The sequence below is a fragment of the Artemia sp. Qi Xiang Cuo genome, chromosome 7 (assembly GCF_049724085.1).
Source record: "Artemia sp. Qi Xiang Cuo chromosome 7, ASM4972408v1, whole genome shotgun sequence".
NCBI classification, from domain to species: Eukaryota; Metazoa; Arthropoda; class Branchiopoda; order Anostraca; family Artemiidae; genus Artemia; species Artemia sp. Qi Xiang Cuo.
The window spans coordinates 47,006,285-47,025,871 of record NC_142800.1 but is presented as its reverse complement, the minus strand read 5'-3'; the positions used below and the strand labels follow the sequence as shown (position 1 = coordinate 47,025,871).

The 19,587-nt window shown below is 33.0% G+C and overlaps 1 protein-coding gene across 1 annotated transcript in view; it reads left to right on the top strand.

Moving 5' to 3' along the window:
* The first annotated feature begins 541 nt into the window (after positions 1 to 541).
* LOC148950346 (uncharacterized) overlaps positions 542 to 19,587 on the top strand; it is an 85,556-nt gene continuing 66,510 nt past the window's right edge. Inside the window, exons 1-2 of the mRNA XM_089091842.1 lie at positions 542 to 730; positions 12,092 to 12,190. Of these exons, the coding sequence (XP_088947968.1) occupies positions 542 to 730; positions 12,092 to 12,190 (288 nt within the window). The remainder of the gene's footprint in view (positions 731 to 12,091; positions 12,191 to 19,587) is intronic.

Below are 19,587 nucleotides of genomic sequence, written 5' to 3'. Positions count from 1 at the left end.
TTGCAGACGGGTTTTCATTTAATAAATAAATAAATAAATAAATAAAACACAAGTTGAGCTCAACTAGACAGGGCTGCTGCTTGTAGGAAATAATATAACTTGATTATAGAGTTTTTTCTTTTATTCAGTGATTTTCTTCAATAGTCTGATGATTTATGTGCTGATTAAAATTTTTTTTGCTTATGGGACAGGAAAAATCGCTAGAAATAGTAACAAATCACTAGCAATGACAACCCAGCAACCCCACGCAATGGTTGAGCACAAATCGTCTATTTTTCTTGAGGCAAAAACGGTCTCTTTTGTTAATTCTAACAAGTCATTACAATAACTGCAACAAGCTCAAATGAGCTTGGGGATAATTACTTGAAAATGACAGAACAGTAAGAGTTGTAACGGTGAGAGGGACCTCTTGCGAATTTGTGATTTGCACACTTTTGAGCGGAAATTCACCTGTTTTCGCCTTGATTTTTACTGTTTTTACATAATGACATTTGGTAGTGCTGTTTTTTTCAAGAATTTGTTTTCAAATTTCAAACACAACATGGTTCTGTCTCTAGAGGAATTTTATTTTGCTTATTCATCCAGTTTAAAATACATTAAAGATTTATTTGATCAAAGAAACACAACGAAAAGTTTCCTTCACGAATGTTGCTGTGATAGGGAGATCCAGATTCATTCTGGTTTCTATTCCAGGGAAAAGGACTACAATTCGATTCTTATCCATAATCCAGTAAGTGCTTACAGACATCCATCATATGGGTGACATGGATTTAAAGTTCATTTGTGATGCAAATAAATGCTATATTTAGATTCAGGATGCAACTATAGGCTAGGTTAGGCCCATAAGAAATTCATGATTTTCTTAGGAAAATAAGGAGAGAAGTTAAGATAAAGGTTCTCCCCCTTCAAAATGTGTTAGCTATGAATATTCTACATGTTATAGACTAGGAATTGTTTTCTTAACATGATTCCTTATGTCCAGCTGTGCCCCTAGGCTTATAATACTGTTTGGCTAATTTCATGATTTGTGTGTATTCTCTGTCAAATTAGCCATCTGTTGGTATCCCTTGCAGTAAAAATTTACAATTCTTGCCTATGATAAGGAGACACATTAAGAAAACAATTCTTACTTTAAAATATGTATAATGATCATAGTAAACATATTATCCAAGGGGAGAATCTTTATCCTCAAATCTTTCCTCTTTTTCCAACTTAATAGAAAAAAATAAAAAATTTTGCCCTGCTTTGAAGAAAATGTGTAAATCTTTTGAAATTGTTGATCTAAATTGTTTTTTATAGATAGTGTTCATTGTGGTCATTGTTAATTCTGTTTTTTTTTTTAATGATAGATGAAGCAGTGACAAAAAGTGACAATTTTGTATTTTTGCTTCACCATTGCTTTTCAATGATTAAAAAAAATTATTATACCCCCACCCCTGTAATGTACAAATAAATAACCAAAATTGCACTCTGATTCTAAATATGACCTTCATCTGCATCATAAATGAGTTTTGCCCCCACCCTATTCCCCAATGTGCAAATATATACCACAATTCAGATATGTTTAGGGTTTAGGGTGCAGTCATTTGTTAATATATAAGTTCAGAATGAAATTTTGGTTATACATTTTCACATTAGGGGAGTGGGGGTATATACTCTGTATGCATACAGTATGTATGTTGATAGCAATATTTTGTATTTTTGCTATTGCTTTATCAATCATTTAAAAAAAAATGGAATTAACAATGAAGAGGATGAACACCATCTATAAAAAACAATTTATAGCAACAATTTCAAAAGATTTACACATTTTCTTCAAAGCATGACAAAAATTTTAATTTTTTTCTTTTAAGTTGGAAAAAGAAGGAAAAATTTGAGGATAAAGGTTCTCCCCTTGGATAAGATGTTAACTAGGATCATTATACATATTTTAAAGTAAGAATTGTCTTCTTAAGCAGTGTTCACAAGCATAGGATCTCATGTCTAGCATGGGCGCCCATTAGCTGAATTCCAGGGGGGTGGGGGAAACTACGTCTAATTGCTACTTTTAATGCTAAATAATAGAAATCTCAGAACAAAAATATAAAAATAAGGCAGCATCATTCAGCCAGGGGGGGGGGCAAGAAAACCATGAAATCAGTTTTTAAGGTAAAATGCCTTCAACTTATAACTGCTGCTCAATCAGAAAGTTTGTGTGCATGCCTAGAAAAGGAAACATGTTTTGAAACAATTCTTACTTTATAATATGCTGAATAATTGTTGTTAACACATTTTGCATGCAGCTAAGCTTTTGTTCACTTATTTCAGTATTTTTCACTTTTTTTTAAAGAAATTTATAAATTTTCTCAATAATATTTCATTAATTTTGAAAAGTCTGTTATTTTCACCTTTTTCTGAAACAAAACACTGTCTATACTTTCATTTTCCATAGAATTGTCTGGACTTTTTCTTATGAATTTCATGTTGAAGCCACTACAAATACTTTAGCATCCTCCATAGACAAATTTTGAAAAAAGTGCTCTGTTTCAGGGATGATTCAAAACTGAAGAAAGACTATTCAGAAATTTATCAATAGACCTATGTTAGAAAATGTAGAAAAAACTGAAATAAGCTAAGACAAAGCTTAGCTCCATCAAAAATGTATTAATTACAATTACATATTCTGCATACAATAAAGCATAAATTGTTAAAATTTTTCCTTCTCTATAGGTAGTTCTCTAAGCATATTCCAGCATATAACCTTTGAAAGTGTTGCTTTGCTGATTGCAGCAGCAAAAGAGAAACACTCCCATTAATTTTTTATATCCTAAAAGGGGTTGAAGAATGGGCAAGATTGGTAAGTAATGAGTGTGGTTCAGGCAAGACCAAATAATTGTCTACCATCTGTGTTTTGCCCAGCCACAATCTCTGTGGCCTTCACTTTGTAGTGAAGGTTTTAATTTGGGGACCTAGTTTTGAAAAAAGGGAAGCATGTATATTGGCTCTTGGATGAATTTTTTGAATTTTAGAACCAAATTTGATTTCCCCAAAAATGTGAAAATTTCAGGAATTTCACCACATATTGGAGGATGCTGTAAGTACTGTCTATAGCATTATCCAACATTTGCTTGTAGTGCTGCTAGTAGTCAGTACTAACCTTATTATTCCAGGCATTCTCCTTCCAATCCAGCAATTGCACTAGTAGCAGTTACTTTCAGCATTGCTTGTAGTGCTCACATCTTTGGGAGCATTAATTCAGTACCACTAGATTAGCACTAGTAGTGTATGATTACACATACCTCAATGCAAATGATGGACTATGCAGGAACAAAACCAACAATGCAGTTGTCCAACTCCAGGCCAACAAATAGCTATCCCAAAGTTTATCATTGAGCATTGTGTAGGAAAGGGCTACACCCTCTGTGTCATATTGTTTTAACTTCACAATATATCCAGGGCCATTCTGAGCTTTGGTAATAAACTGGCTGGCCTCAAACTATACCTGAATAACATATATCTCTTCTAAAAGCTTTGGTCCTCTGCCTCAGAGTGACACAAAAGCCCAAGAAATGGTGTGCTTATCAAAGTGGTATAGACAACTTTACTGATGTGAATAAAAATCTGTATTCCTAAAGCTGAAATCCTGATATTTGGTTTAGCCTGTTTTTATGACAAAAAACGAAATTGAAGTTTTGAAAAAAAAAATCAAGTACCATGGATATCTGAATGAGGCAAATGGAAACAGCTCAAACCAAGTTTGGAATTTGATTTCATCTGCCCCAAAAATATTTGCCTTGCTCAATTGTTGTCTGCTGCTCAATCATCAAATATAGCTTTTGAACAAAAATTGAAATCTAGAAGAGACTTGTCAAATCTGTTCACCTATAGGGTAAAGGAACCAATGATTCTACAGTTTTTGTATAAAAAAAACATATTTTCTACTCCAGAAGGCTTAATTTATAGACTTTTGGTTTGAAAAACGTCTCAGTATGTAGAAAGAATATCTACAAATCTAACTGTTTGATCAGAAGTTTGAAGTTTTATCAGAAAAGGGTACAAAACTCAAATTTTCTTAAATTTGAGCAATTTCATCTACAAATTTGACAGAACAAAAAAGTTACCTGTTTTTGATGTAAGTCCCAACCCAATTTGAGATGTGTTGAAATACTTGGGGAACACTTGTGGGTGGATCCTGGCAGATTCAGTATGAATATTCTTTTTATTTTATTTCTTTGTTTCTCTTCAGCTTTTTTAAATGTATAAAATCCTATTCAGATAGTGGAAGCAAAAAACTGAAAATATTCCCTTATGTATAAGGATTAAATTGGATAATCATATGGAGTGTAATTGTGTGACCTAGGTCTCTATAATATAATGTGTGATACAATAGCGTGATATAGGTCTCTATAAATGCTATCTGGAATGGCCCACTTTCTATCAGCTTCAATGGTCTAGAAAAGATTTCTTTGTTGTTGACAGTTAAGGTGTTGTCATTTTTTGGCCATTTCAAAGTTAATCTATCACTTTAATCCATTTAAAAAAAGATTAGTTTTGACTATCTTTGTCCAGAAAGTCCAGAATTCTTGAAATATGCATGTCCTACTTAAGATTATTAAAAATTATTGACACAAAGGAGTTTAACATGTTTCATTAGTATTTTAGGTGGGATAGGAATTCCATGCTAAGTAGAGAGGGGTTCTGAGAGTATATTTTGTATTTCACAGCTTGGGATCTATTTGAACAAAAACCTGTATAAAATTTACTAAGATAGGGTGTACTTCAAATTTATTCTGTGGTAAATGAATTACAGTGTTGTGATCAACCAAGTCAAATGCTTAAAAATATGAACATAGCAGGAGACCAAGCAGCAGTTCCTCAGGTGATGGAAAATCTAGCATCAAATCAGTAAAACTGAGATTGAAAAAAAATTAATGTTTTACAGTATTACAAATAATAATCATCAAAATCTTTCGTTGTTGAGAAAGTACCAATAAATTCGACAACTATGTTTTCGTCAGAGTACCCTTTAATTTCCGACACCAATTGTTTCTCATCTTTTTTACATGTTCAGTGAAGTTTTGACAGGGTCACCTACTGTATATTTTGACAGGGCTGTTGCTGTCTGTTCAAAATTTTGGCAAGGTTACTACAAGATATTCTTAAAAGAAATGAATCTCGTAAGAGAAGCCAATATCTACATTTGAATTTGGCTGAAGGAACATTTTTAGTTGATCTGGTATTCCACTACATCAGAGAAGAATTTTTGACTCTTGGTTTTTGACTCTAGTTTTGTCAATATAATATGAGCTGCCATTTTAATTTTATTTTATTAAGAAAAGGTCATTATGGTTTTATTTTAGAGAAGATAAGATAAGATGTATCGTGATGCATTGCTACTGATCCCAACTTTTGTTTCGCCAAAAAATAACCCAGTAATGATAGTTTGAACATTACATAACTAAAAAGTTGTTAGCTCATTTTGTGTAGAAAACAAGAAACTGATTGAACTGAACATTCTCTTCTTGTCTGGGTGTATTGGATATGGTGTCCACGTTTCGCAATGCCAAAATATAACGAAGACTTCAAGAGATGAGGCTCCAAGTCACAAATAAGCAGAGTTAACCTGTTTTGAAGGAAAATTTCGACCGTGGTTCCAAAATTGCACTGTCAAATCATTGGTGCCTTTACCCTATGACTGTGAGTCTTATAAATTAGAAGTGTCTTATCATCAGCATCAGACTAATTGAAAGGGTTATTACTGCGTATCTTTGTCAGTTGTGCTTGCAATCCCATTAGACCTACACAATAAAAACAAACAATGCTCTACTTCATCCTCTAGTGCCAAAGGTGACCTTGAATGGAAAGAAACATTCTGTCTGTTTGATTGATGGGCAAAACCTGACTTGAAATCAAATTTTTTAACCCAAGGCTACCAAATCTGAAGTTGTCTCCTGCAAGGTGCAAAAAAACATATTTGTATAAAGCAGCTGTTAGATCTGTTCTCTGCAGTTGGGACTTTGCCAATGATGTTGCTTCATCTGCTGGAAATGTAGGTCTTAGACTACTGCTGTCTATGTAAAATTCTGAGGATTCAATCGGGCTTGGAAAATTCAAAACTACGCTGGCTCAGCTATATCTTGAGAAGACTAGGTGACCACTTAATCAAGCAAGTGCTTCTAGCTGCCCCTTGTTCAGATTGACATAGGCAACCTGGTGGTTCAATTGAAAAATTGGTGGGATACTGTTATAATCAAACTTGACCTCATTGATGGACTTCAAAATTTTGGCAGAAAGTGGCAGAGCTGCTGGCTTGGATTTACTAAAGAAGAAGCAAAAGATTGTCTTAAATGGGTGTCAACCATATTGAATCTTCTAGATCTGGGCAAGGTAAACATATCTGGTCCCACAGAAAGTACAGCAAACCACATAGAATAAAACTTTTACAGGTAATTTCAACAGTTAAGTGTTTTTCCTTCATTATCAGGAATTACTGTAGAATTCTGTAGATGCTTATAGAATCTTATCACACTTGTAAAACTTGTTCTTGCTGTTAATGAATACAGACATTTTCAGGGGGATTATATCTGGGGGGAAGGTTACATTCAAGGATATTTCCATGGATGAATTTTTCATGGAGGAAGATAATTTCCATGAAGGAAGTGCTGGATTTCTTAACATTAGCTAAAAAACATTCAGAAATAAAATAAAAAAACAAGCGCCATTAAAACTTGAAACAACAAGAAATTATTATGTATATTGGGGGTTTGCCCCCTTGTCAATACCTTGCTCTTTACACTAAATTATTTTTAGTACCGTACTTTTAAAAGAGTTATGTGATTTAGGGGTCATTCTTAAAAAATTGGAACAAAATTTGAACTTGAGCATAAAGAGCAAGGTATTGACAAGGGAGCAAACCCCCCTCACAGATGTAATAATTTCTGTTTGTTTTAGCTTTAGTATTGCTCCTTATTTTTGCAGTTGAAAAGACTTGTATCTTTTATTTAATTATGAAGTAAGAATTGTTTTTTGAACAGGCTTCTTTATATACTGAGCTGATCCTTGACTTACACCATCAATGGGATTGTTTGAGGGGGTTAGTTGCCCCCTCCCAATAATTTGGGAAAAACTATTATTTATTTAGTAACTTTAAAACTGTTACAAGGACTTGCAAATTACAATTGCAAATTACTTGCAAATTACAAGGAAACCAAAAATAAAATGTGATTCATTAATTTTGTGAATACACAACCATAGCCTATATGTTGTAAAAAGTGTGAAAAACCATGAAATCGGTTTTTAAGGCAAAATGCCTTTAACTTATAAATTCTGCTCAATCAGAAAGTTTGTGTGCATGCCTAGAAAAGGAAACATTTTTTGAAACAATTCTTACTTTATAATATGCTGAATAATTGGTGTTAACACATTTTGCATGCAGCTAAGCTTTTCTTCACTTATTTTGGCATTTTTCACTTTTTTTTAAAGAAATTTATAAATTTTCTAAATAATATTTCATTAATTTTGAAAAGTCTATTATTTTCACCTTTTTCTGAAACAAAACACTATCTTTACTTTAATTTTTCATAGAATTGTCTTTAGTTAATGGACTTTTTTATGAATTTCATGTTGAAGCCACTACAAATACTTTAGCATCCTCCATAGACAAATTTTGAAAAAATTGCTCTGTTTCAGGGATGATTCAAAACTGAAGAAAGACTATTCAGAAATTTATCAATAGTCCTATGTTATAAAATGTGGAAAAAAAACTGAAATATCAAAAATGTATTAATTACAATTACATATTGTTCATACAATAAAGCAAAAATTGTTAACATTTTTCATTCTCTATAGGTAGTTCTCTAAGGATATTCCAGCATATAACCTTTGAAACTATTGCTTTGCCGATTACAGCAGCAAAAGATAAACACTCCCATTAATTTCTTATAGCCTATCCTAAAAGGGGTTGAAGAAGGGGCAAGATTGGTAAGTAATGAGTGTGGTTCAGGCAAGACCAAATAATTGTCTGCCTTCTGTCTTTTGCCCAGCCACAATCTCTGTGGTCTTCACTCTATAGTGAAGGTTTTAATTTGGGGACCTAGTTTTGCGAAAAGGGAAGCTGGTATATTGGTTCTTGGATGAATTTTGTGAATTTTAGAACCAAATTTTATTTCCTCGAAAATGTGATAATTTCAGGAATTTCACCACATATTGGGGGACGCTATAAGTACTGTCTATAGCATTGTCCAACATTTGCTTGTAGTGCTGCTAGTAGCCAGTACTAACCCTATCATTCCAGGCATTGGCTTTCCAATCAAGCAATAACACTAGTAGCAGTTGCTTTCAGCATTGCTTGTAGTGCTCACATCTTTTGGAGCATTAATTCAGTTACACTAGATTAGCACTAGTAGTGTATGATTACACATACCTCAATGCAAATGATATAACTATGCAGTAACAAAACCAACAATGCACTAGTCTGACTCCAGGCCAACAGATAGCTATCCACAAAGTTTATCAATGAGCATTGTGTAGGAAAGGGCTGCAACCTCAATGTCATATTGTTTTTACTTCACAATATATCCAGGGCCATTCTGAGCTTTGGTAATAAGCTGGCTGGCCTCAAACTATACCTGAATAACATATATCTCTTCCAAACGCTTTGGTCCTCTGCCTCAGAGTGACACGAAAGCCCAAGAAATGGTGTGTTTTTCAAAGTGGTATAGACAACTTTACTTATGTGAATAAAAATCAGTATTCCTAAAGCTGAAATCCTGATGTTTGGTTTAGCTTGTTTTTATGACAAAAAAAAGAAATTGAAGTTTTGAAAAAAATCAAGTACCATGGATATCTGAATGAGGCAAATGGAAACAGCTCAAACCAAGTTTGGAATTTGATTTCATGTGCCCCAAAAATATTTGCCTTGCTCACTTGTTGTCTGCTGCTCAATCATCAAATATAGCTTTTGAACAAAAATTGAAATCTAGAATAGACTTGTCAGATCTCTTCACCTATGGGGTAAAGGAACCAATGATTCTACGGCTTTAGTAAAAAAAAAAAAAAAACATTATCTACTCCAGAAGGCTTAATTTAAAGACTTGGAGTGGAATTTAAAGTGGAGCGTTTTCATCTACAAATTTGACAGAAAAAAAAGTTACCTGTTTTTGACGTAAGTCCGAACCCAATTTGACATGTGTTGAAATACTTGGGGAACACTTGTGGGTGGATCCTTGTGGATTCAGTATGCCTATTCTTTTTACTTTATTTCTTTGTTTCTCTTCAGCATTTTTAAATGTATCAAATCCTATTCACATAGTGGAAGCAAAAAACTGAAAATATTGCCTTATGTATAAGGATTAAATTGGATAATCATATGGAGTGTAATTGTGTGACCTAGGTCTCTATAATATTATGTGTGCTACAGTAGTGTGATATAGGTCTCTATAACTGCTATCTGGAATGGCCCACTTTCTATCAGATTCAATGGTACAGAAAAGATTTCTTTGTTGTTGACAGTTAATGTGTTGTCATTTTTTGGCCATTTCAAAGTTAATCTATCAGTTTAATCCATTTAAAAAAAGATTAGTTTTGACTATCCTTGTCCAGAAAGTCCAGAATTCTTGAAATATGCATGTCCTACTTAAGATTATTAGAAGTTTGTGACACCAAGGAGTTTAACATGTTTCATTAGCATTTTAGGTGGGATAGGAATTCCATGCTAAGTAGGGAGGGGTTCTGAGAGAGTATTTTGTATTTCACAGCTTGGGATCTATTTGAACAAAAACCTGTATGAAATTCACTAAGATAGGGTGTACTTCAAATTTATTCTGTGGTAAATGAATTACAGTGTTGTGATCAACCAAGTCAAATGCTTAAAAATATGAACATAGCAGGAGACCAAGCAGCAGTTCCCCAGGTGATGGAAAAATCTAGCATCAAATCAGTAAAACTGAGATTGAAAAAAAATTAATGTTTTACAGTATTACAAATAATAATCATCAAAATATTTCGTTGTTGAGAAAGTACCCATAAATTCGACAACTATGTTTTTGTCAGAGGACCCTTTAATTTCGACACCAATCGTTTCTCATCTGTTTTACATGTTCAGTGAAGTTTAGACAGAGTCGCCTATATTTTGACAGGGCCTGTTGCTGTCTGTCGAAAATTTTGACAAGGTTACTACAAGATATTCTCAAAAGAAATGAATCTCGTAAGAGAAGCGAACATCTACATTTTAATTTGGCTGAAGGAACATTCTTAGTTGGTCTGGCATTCCACTACATCAGAGAAGAATTTTTGACTCTTGGACCATAGTTTTGTCAACATAATATAAGCTGCCATTTTAATTTTATTTTATTAAGAAAAGGTCAGTATGGTTTTATTTTAGAAAAGATAAGATGTATCTTGATGCATTGCGGCTGATCCCAACTTTTTTTCGCCAAAAAATAACCAGTTAATGATAGTTTGAACATTACATAACTAAAAAGTTGTTAGGAGCTCATTTTGTGTAGAAAACAGGAAAATGATTGAACTTAACATTCTCTTCTTGTCAGGGTGTATTAGATATGGTTTCCACATTTTGCATTGCCAAAATATAACGAAGGCTTCAAGAGATGGGGCTCCAAGTCACAACTAAGCAGAGTTAACCTGTTTTGAAGGAAAATTTCGACCGTGGTTCCAAAATTGCACTGTCAAATCATTGGTGCCTTTACCCTATGACTATGAGTCTTGGATATTAGAAGTGTCTTATCATCAGCATAAGACTAACTGAAAGGGTTTTTACTGCATATCTTTGTCAGTTGTGCTTGCAATCCCATTAGACCTACACAATAAAAACAAATAATGCTATACTTCATCCTCTAGTGCCAAAGCTGACTTTGAATGGAAAGAAACATTCTGTCTGTTTGATTGATGGGCAAAACCTGACTTGAAATCAATTTTTTTTAACCCAAGACTACCAAATCTGAACTTGTCTCCTGCAAGATGCAAAAAAAATCATATTTATATAAAGCAGCTGTTAGATCTGTTCTCTTCTCTGCAGTTAGAACTTTGCCAATGATGTTGCTTCATCTGCTGGAAATATAGTTCTTAGACTACTTCTGTCTATGTAAAATTTTGAGGATTCAATTGGGCTTGGAAAATTCAAAACTATGCTGGCTCAGCTATATCTTGAGAAGACTAGGTGACCACTTAATCAAGCAAGTGCTTCTAGCTGCTGCTTTGTTAGATTGGCATAGGCAACCTGGTGGTTCAATTGAAGAATTGGTGGGATACTGTTATCATCAAACTTGACCTCATTGATGGACTCCAAAATTTTGGCAGAAAGTGGCAGAGCTGCTGGCTTGGATTTACTAAAGAAGAAGCACAAGATTGTCGCAAATGGATGTCAACCATATTGAATCTTCTTGATCTGGGCAAGGCAACCATATCTGGTCCCATGGCACAGCAAACCACATAGAATAAAACTTTTACAGGTAATTCCAACAGTTAAGTTTTTTTCCTTCATTATCAGGAATTACTATAGAATTTTGTAGATGCTTATAGAATCTTATCACACTAGTAAAACTCGTTCTTGCTGTTAGCTTAACCTTTTTAGGTTAGCTTAACAGTCATTTTAATCTAAAAAAACAACCAAATATCCTGAGACCTTTTTAGGTTGTTCTAATCTCTTATTGGTAAAATGATTATGATGATCATCATCATGACCCTAAAAAAGAGAATGTAATAGGAAAAAACAATATCTATAAGGAAGTATTTGAGCATCCCAGTAAGTTTTAAAATGTATCTTACTATTATAGAGGAATTTGTGGTTTTCCAAGAGACCACATTCACACCTAAAAACTTTCCAAATCTTGCATTTAGACACGCAGTTTTAAAATGAACATTTATCGTTATTATTGCTCTAAGCCGTTTTCTTGCAATTAGTATACTTAATATAATATAACTGAAAATAATTTTAATCGAATTATAATTGCTTACTAAGAAAATCGCCACTATGTGCAACCCTTTGCAGTCTTGGTCGAATAAATTCGGTGCATCCCATTTTATTATATTTTTTTAATGATATTATTTGTCAGTTTAAGTTGCCATCCACTCTTATATAATCATTTCTTTTTAGTTATCCGTTAATAAACATCAAGGACCAGTTGTGGGACCGGGCTACAGATTAGTTCCTGAAGATTGGAACAATGAAGATAGGAGAACCCGTATATATTGGGTAAGTCAAATAGCAAATTTAGTTTCCCACAGAGGCATAACTAGGAGTGAAGGAAGGGTATCTACTAGTGGTGGGGCGATTGCACTATTTTTTTTTATTAATTCCGGTTCTATATTGAAGTCTCGATTCTGAGACAATTTCTAAAAGACTTTTCTTTCCTTTTTTTGCGGTATTGGTACAAGATTTTTGGACGTCACATTACCTAGTCAAGTTTGGAATAAGACATAGTTATGATGCAACAGTTGACTACTAATGATTTGCTGTCGGCGAATGTCAGGCTTGAAAACTAATAAGAGTTGGAATTTAATCTATATTTAAGTAATTATAATCCGTTTTCAGCAGTGTTTTAGGTAGAAAAGAGCATAAAATGGACCTCTTGAAGGTTGTATTGCTTTTCCTTTTCTATTTTTCTTAAATCAAGCCCAAACACAACATTTCTGCACTGCAGAAATAAAAAAAAAGAAAAGGGAAGATATCAGCACTGTATGGATTTTTCTAAACATACAAAAGTCAAATTTCGGTAATGAATGCTTATTCTCTTCTATAGTTAGTTTACGCAAGTTTATCAATATAATATTTTTTTTCGTCCCCTGTAATATTGAATTTTCGGCTATTTTTTCTGTAATATCTTAAATTTTCTTTATAATTTGCCTATTCAGTATTTTTAAGTAACATCATCCTCATAGATACTTTCTCCCTCTGAGGTTAAACTGAGCTTACACAACTAAGAAACTTATGTTGTAGAGCTATTTTTTAATTATGTTGTAAACTGTAAATTTACCAAATATTGTTTTATTTTAGAGTACATTGATACCCTGAAGAATGGTTTCTGATTTCACTAGAGCTTAGTCAATGCTTGTTTAACTGGAGTTCACAGAACACTTTGGTGTAAAGATCGAGCTACTGAGGAATGGTCAACTCCCTCATATACGTAATGAGTTCTGTTGGCTTTAGGTTTTAATGTTGCTCCTTACTTTCAGCTGAAAAACTTAATTTCTTATTTAATTTCTTATAGGTTTTTAATTATTGCTCGGAAATCTAGCTCTTCCTCCCATGCCCTTCCCCCACAAAAACTCTTCATTGGAAATATCCTCTCACATAAGCTAGAGTGAGAGATTTTGCTAACTAACCAAATACATTAAGAAACTTAATTTCTTCTTGCCCATTACCCCTCTCACACCCTCCTTGGTTACCGTTTGCCCTTTTCAACCGTCTCAAACAAGAACATATTTTTTCATTTAGGAGGATGATTCTGTAGTTTTTTATGTTACAAACCTCGCTACCCATACACTACACGTTGAATACTGCCCAATCTAGACTAATTTACGCTTTAATTACATTTTTTAGTTCCTTCCATCCAAGGCTGCTTATGAGAAGCGAGTTTGCTCCCACCTTATTGCCCGTGATTTTTTTTTTTAATTTACGCGATAGTTACCCTCACTGTTTTAATCAAATAAAATGGACGTCCTTGGTTGGGGACAGCTGCACCTCTCCCTGTTTTCGTGTCATGAACTTCATTTTATTTCATATGTTTACGCTCCTTTGGTATACCTTGGCCCCCCCCCCCATGATTATGAGGCCTAAAACCATTAATGAACAAATACTAAACTAAATTCTTAATCCAAACAAAAATTATCCCCCTCCCAGTTTATAACTGCTTCTGTGAATAATTTCACCAGGAAGATTTTTCCCACGGAAAATCCCACTTCCGGCGGAAAATATCTTCCACCTTCCTTTACAATTCAAACCCAGCTGAAAATACCCCAGAACACCTCTATAAGTAAAATTGAGTCGGTAGAGAGAAAGTAAGACACATAAAAAGAATTTCAATTAGGGTCTTTTTTATCATTTACGCTATGGTTTCTCTCACCGTTTTAATAAAATACATTGGTGGTTCCAAGCCTTGGCAGGGAGGGGGGAGTTGTTGTATTATTTCACACTATTATGATGCCCCCCCTCCATTAGGAGACCTAAAACTGCTACTGATCAAATCTTAAATCAAGTTATTATTCCAAACAATTACTTATAAATTATGTACTTCCCGCAATTATTTTAGATTTAGCCATCCTTTGTCATTCGTTTTCCTCCTAGTCATTATGTGATTCTCTCAACAGCTAAACTCAGATTAAATATGTTTTAACCCTTTCTAGCCTTGGGTATGTTTCCAGCCAGGGGGTGTAAAGTGGGGTTAAGTAAAACTGTAGAACAAAATCAGAATTCATTTTTTTCCACAAATAAATATGAAATTAACGATTCGAATTAGAAAGCTGAAAAGTTTAGAATACAGAAACTAAAACAAGAGCTACAATTTGAAGTTAATTTCGACTTTGTCGCTTTTATTCACGACCTGCAAGACATAAAAATGTAAAAACACAAAAATAATCGTGGATGAATAAATTTTAAAAATCTAGAATTTTCAATCCAGCCAGTTAATTTTAAAGCATTTTTTAAAATTAATAGCAGTTCCGATTTTTCAAATTTTCAATTTTTTACGCTCCAGACCTTTTTCAAAAAAAGCTACCAGGTTTCACTTTAGATTTTTTTTTTCTTATTTCCTGGGAATTAAATTGGAAAAAATAAACCGGCCAAATTTTAGAGCCTTTTTTAAAGATCGCTTGTGCACAAATTCATTTTGATGACATGTCCGGTCAGAGAGCAAGATCTCTTTTCAAAGCATAGGAAAATTAACATTGCAATAAATTCAGTGATTTTCAAACAGTTCGTGGTAACGAACTGTAAGTAAAGAGCGACCCGGCTCAATGGTAACCGAAACTCTAGAAAACGGGTTTTTGATACCGATAAATACATCAAAAGAATCAGATTTCAATTCTGAATTCAAATATATAATTTTCATCAAGTTTAGTTGTACCTATCAAAAGCTACGCTCCTGAGAGAATTTGGCTGATTTTCAAAAAAAGGGGGAAGACCCATTAAGAGCTATAGAACCTTAATGAAAATCACACCATCATATTCAGCGTATCGGAGAACCCTACTGTAGAGGTTTCAAGCTCCTATCTACAAAAATGTGGAATTTTGCATTTTTTGCCAGAAGAAAGATCACGGATGCATGTTTATTTGTTTTTTGTTTGTTTTTTTTTCCCAGGAGTGATCGTATTGACCCAGTGATCCTAGAATATCGTGGTAGGACTCATTGGAACGGAAATTAACAGTTCTAGTGCCCTTTTTAAGTGACCAAAAAAAGTGGAGGGCAACTAGGCCCCCCTCACGCTCATTTTTTTCCCAAAGTCACCTGATCAAAATTTTGAGATAGCCATTTTGTTCAGCAGGGTTGAAATGTGATAACTATGTCCCTTAGGATGACTTAATCCCCCGAACTCCCCGGGGAGGGAGGGCTGAAAGTTCTGAACTTTACCCAATGTTAACATATAGTATTGGTTATTAGGAAGTATACAGACGCTTTCAGGGGGATTTTTTCTGGTAGTAGGGGGTGGGTGGGTCGGGGGCTATGTGAGAAGATCTTTCCATGAAGGAAGTTTTCATGGGGGAAGGGACATTGCTGTGAAGGGGGCACCAGATTTCGCAGCATTATTTAAAAAAAGATCAAAAATCAAATATAAAAAACAAGTTTTTCAACGGAAAGTAAGGAGTAACATCAAAACTTAAAACGAACAGAAAATATTACGTGTATGATTGGGTTCACCCCCTAGTCAATACCTTAAAACTAACACACTTTTACTTAACACATTCAAATTTCTCTTACAAATAATATTTTTCGTCAGTGAGAACACGTTTTCGGTTCGAACGAGCAAGTTTTCAGCGAAAGATAAATATTTTTTCATAAAAGTAAAAAATTTTTGATTGTGATAACTTTTCTGACAGAAGTAGCTAGTTTTTCTAAACACTAACAGATTGTCTCATCGAAGTAACAACATACTTCCTTAATACTAACACACTTTTACCTAACATTAAATTTCTCTTAGAAATAACAAGTATTTTCTTAATAGTAACAATTTTTTTTAATAGCTCGAACTTATCCGTCGAAGATAACAAATTTTTCTTAAAAGTAACAATTTTTCGTCACTGATAACACGATTTCTGCTAGAAATAGCAAGTTGTCCAGCAAAGAAAGCATATTTTTCTCGAAGTAACCACTTTTTTTCCTTAATACTAACAAACTTTTACTTAACACACCCAAATTTCTCTTGGAAGTAACATTTTTTCGTCAGTGATAACACGTTTTCTGCTTGAGCTAGCAAAGATGCCAAATATTTTCTGAGAAGTAGCAATTTTCGCTATAATGACAAGTTATCTGTCAGAAATAGCAAGTTTTCAATCAATCATACCAAATTTTTCTTGGAATTAACAATTTTTTCGTTTATGATAACAATTTGTCTGGCAGAAGTAGCAAGTTATCCATAACATTAACAAAACTTCTAATTGAAGTAACAACTTTTTCTTAATACTAACAAACTTTTACTTAACACTATCAAATTTCTCTTAGAAATAACAGGTTTTTAACAAGTTTTTGTCAAAGTTAGGTTTTTCTACGTTTAAGTTAGGTTCATCTAACCTAGGTTGTCATGAGCGCTCATGAAAACCTGGGGTAGATGAACCTAACTTAAACGTAGATCAACATTTGACACAAAACTTGCTAGTTCAAGCCGAAAACGTATTATCACTGATGAAAAGTGTTATTTCTAAGAGACATTTGAGTGTGTTAGGTAAAAGCATGTTAGTTTTAAGGAAAAAAGTTAATGATTCGAAGAGAAAATCTGTTAGTGCTCTGAAGAAAATCAGTAGACAATCTGTGGTAAAAGTTTGGTAGTATTAAGGAAGAATGTTGTTACTTTGAAGAGAAGATTTGCTAGAGTTAAGGAAAACTTGCTACTTCTGACAGAAAAGTTGTTATCATAACAAAACGAAAAATTGTTACTTCGAAGAAAAATTATGTATGCTTGATAGAAAGCTTGTTACTTCTAACGGATAAGTTGTCATCATAACGAAAAAGAGAAAAATTTGATATCTTTGGCAGAAAACTTGCAAGATCAAGCGGAAAACGTGTTATCACTATCGAAAAATATTATTTCTAAGAGATATTTTAGTGTGTTTAGTAAAAGTATGTTAGTATTAAGGAAAAAAGTTGATACTTCGAAAGGAAAATTTGTTAGTGTTAAGTAATAAATTGATAGCATTAAGGAACAATGTTGTTACTTTGAAGAGAAGATTTGTTAGTGTTAAGCAAAACTTGTTACTTCTAGCGGAAAAGTTGTTAAACATTTTTCTTGAACCTATAGAAGAAAGGAGCAGTCCGTATGGGTCCTGTTGAACCTGTTACGCCCCCACTTCTGTCGTTTCAGTTACGATTTTTGAATTTAATAATTGGAAGTAAAATATTAGAACAATTAAATGATTCCTATATCTGACCCCCCCCCCCCTTACTAGCTTCTATTACTAAACTACAACCGATTCGACCTATCTTTAGCTAGAGTACGAAAATTATTATAAAAAGAAGGAACATTATTATACTTTTTACAATAAAGCAATAAGTCATATATACTTTTCGATGATTTCTTTTTCATATTTTCCAATGAAAAAGATTTCTTGTTTTTCAGTGATTCCATTTTGTCCTATTTGCAGATGAAGAGTGTACTCATACCTATTTTTGAAGCTTTTAAAACAAGAAAATCTTAACTTGAACTGATCGAACCTAGAAAGTAAAAGACCATCTACTATCAGGGGAAAAATTTGACCTAAACAGACGTGGCAAAATAAGAAGAATAGTACATTTTCGCAATTTTGGCATTAACTAGACTCACCAATTTACTTGATGACAAGGTTACAAAGGAGGTATAGTCGTGTAAATATTAATGTGGAACAAATTGGGAAGCATAATGGACTCCTGTTTTTTTCTTATTTTTTATATGAGAAACGAAGATGGAATAAAAAAAAAATTCTGATAAAAGTAAAGAACAAAGCTGAAAATTAAGCGAACAACAGTTTTAACATTACTTAATAATTTATATATAATTTGCTTGGGGCCACGGCCCCCCCCCCCCCAACGACGCTAATGACTGTTTCTTAAGATAAAGGCATTCAGTTAGAAATCTCAGGAAACGGCGAAGATTTTTTACTAAATCACAACATACTATGTACATGCAGGCTGTTAGAAGAACAATTGAAGCTTAGACAATTTCATGTTATTTGTTTTTTATCCTATTATTTTTTCATTTATTATTTATTTATAATTATTTTATAATCTATGTATAATTTATTATTTATTTTGAAATAATGAACCTAATAAGTTTTCTTTTGGAGCTTAGGGTATTTAATACTTTTTTTTTCTTCCACTCATCCTTCTATTTTATGACATCTAATACTATACCAAAGAAGCATTCTTACCTAGCTTTGATAATTTCATTCTTTTATTTTCTACTTCATAAATTTTTCAATTTCATTCTTTTCTAATATCCTTAAAAAGCATTCTTTTGAAGATTTGACGTTTTTTAATTTGGTAGCTTTTTTACCGATTTCTTCCGTCAAAATTAAATGTTTCTTTCTTTAACAATTTTTCCTTTACTGATTTTTGCTAGAGACTGCTGACCATGAATTTTGTCAGAATAACATTTTCGTTACTAGAACATTTCAGCTATTATCACAATATTTCTATTGTTATTCCTATTATTTTAATATTTATTGTTTTCTAATATTCCATATTTCTGATAGTATCTGTATATCTAGTAATGCAATATTTAAGCGGAAAATATTCATGTATTATTATAATAAGGCACCACTTTCCTTATATCATGGCATTGAATCATAGTCGTTATCTCTGCTGTCATTATTAAAATTTTATAGATTTTTTTTCATGATACTTACTATTATAAATGAAGTTAACATATACAATATAAGTAGGATAAACGATCACTTGTCGGATAATATATATGTATGTATATTATATATATATATATATATATATATATATATATATATATATATATATATATATATATATATATATATATATATATATATATATATATATATATATATAACGAACAGAAATTATTCCGTATATGAAAGGGCTGTCCCTCCTCAACGCCTCGCTCTTTACGCTAAAGTTTTTTATTGTTTAAAAAAATAAAGTTGTGAGACAGAGTCAAACTTTAGGGTAAAGAGCGAGGTGTTGAGGAGGGGACAGCCCCTTTCATATACGGAATAATTTCTGTTCGTTTTAAGTTTTAATGCCACTGCTTACTTTCAGTTTAAAAAACTTGTTTTTTTATTTAATTTCTGATCGTTTTTTAGTTAATGCAGCTTTTATTTTGGCTCGCCGTCAATGAATAAGTAAACAAAATTTGCATAAAAATTTTACTTTTCTTTTGCTAAATGGCTGTCTCTAAACTTGGTTCTGACGTAATTTACAAATTAACTTACGT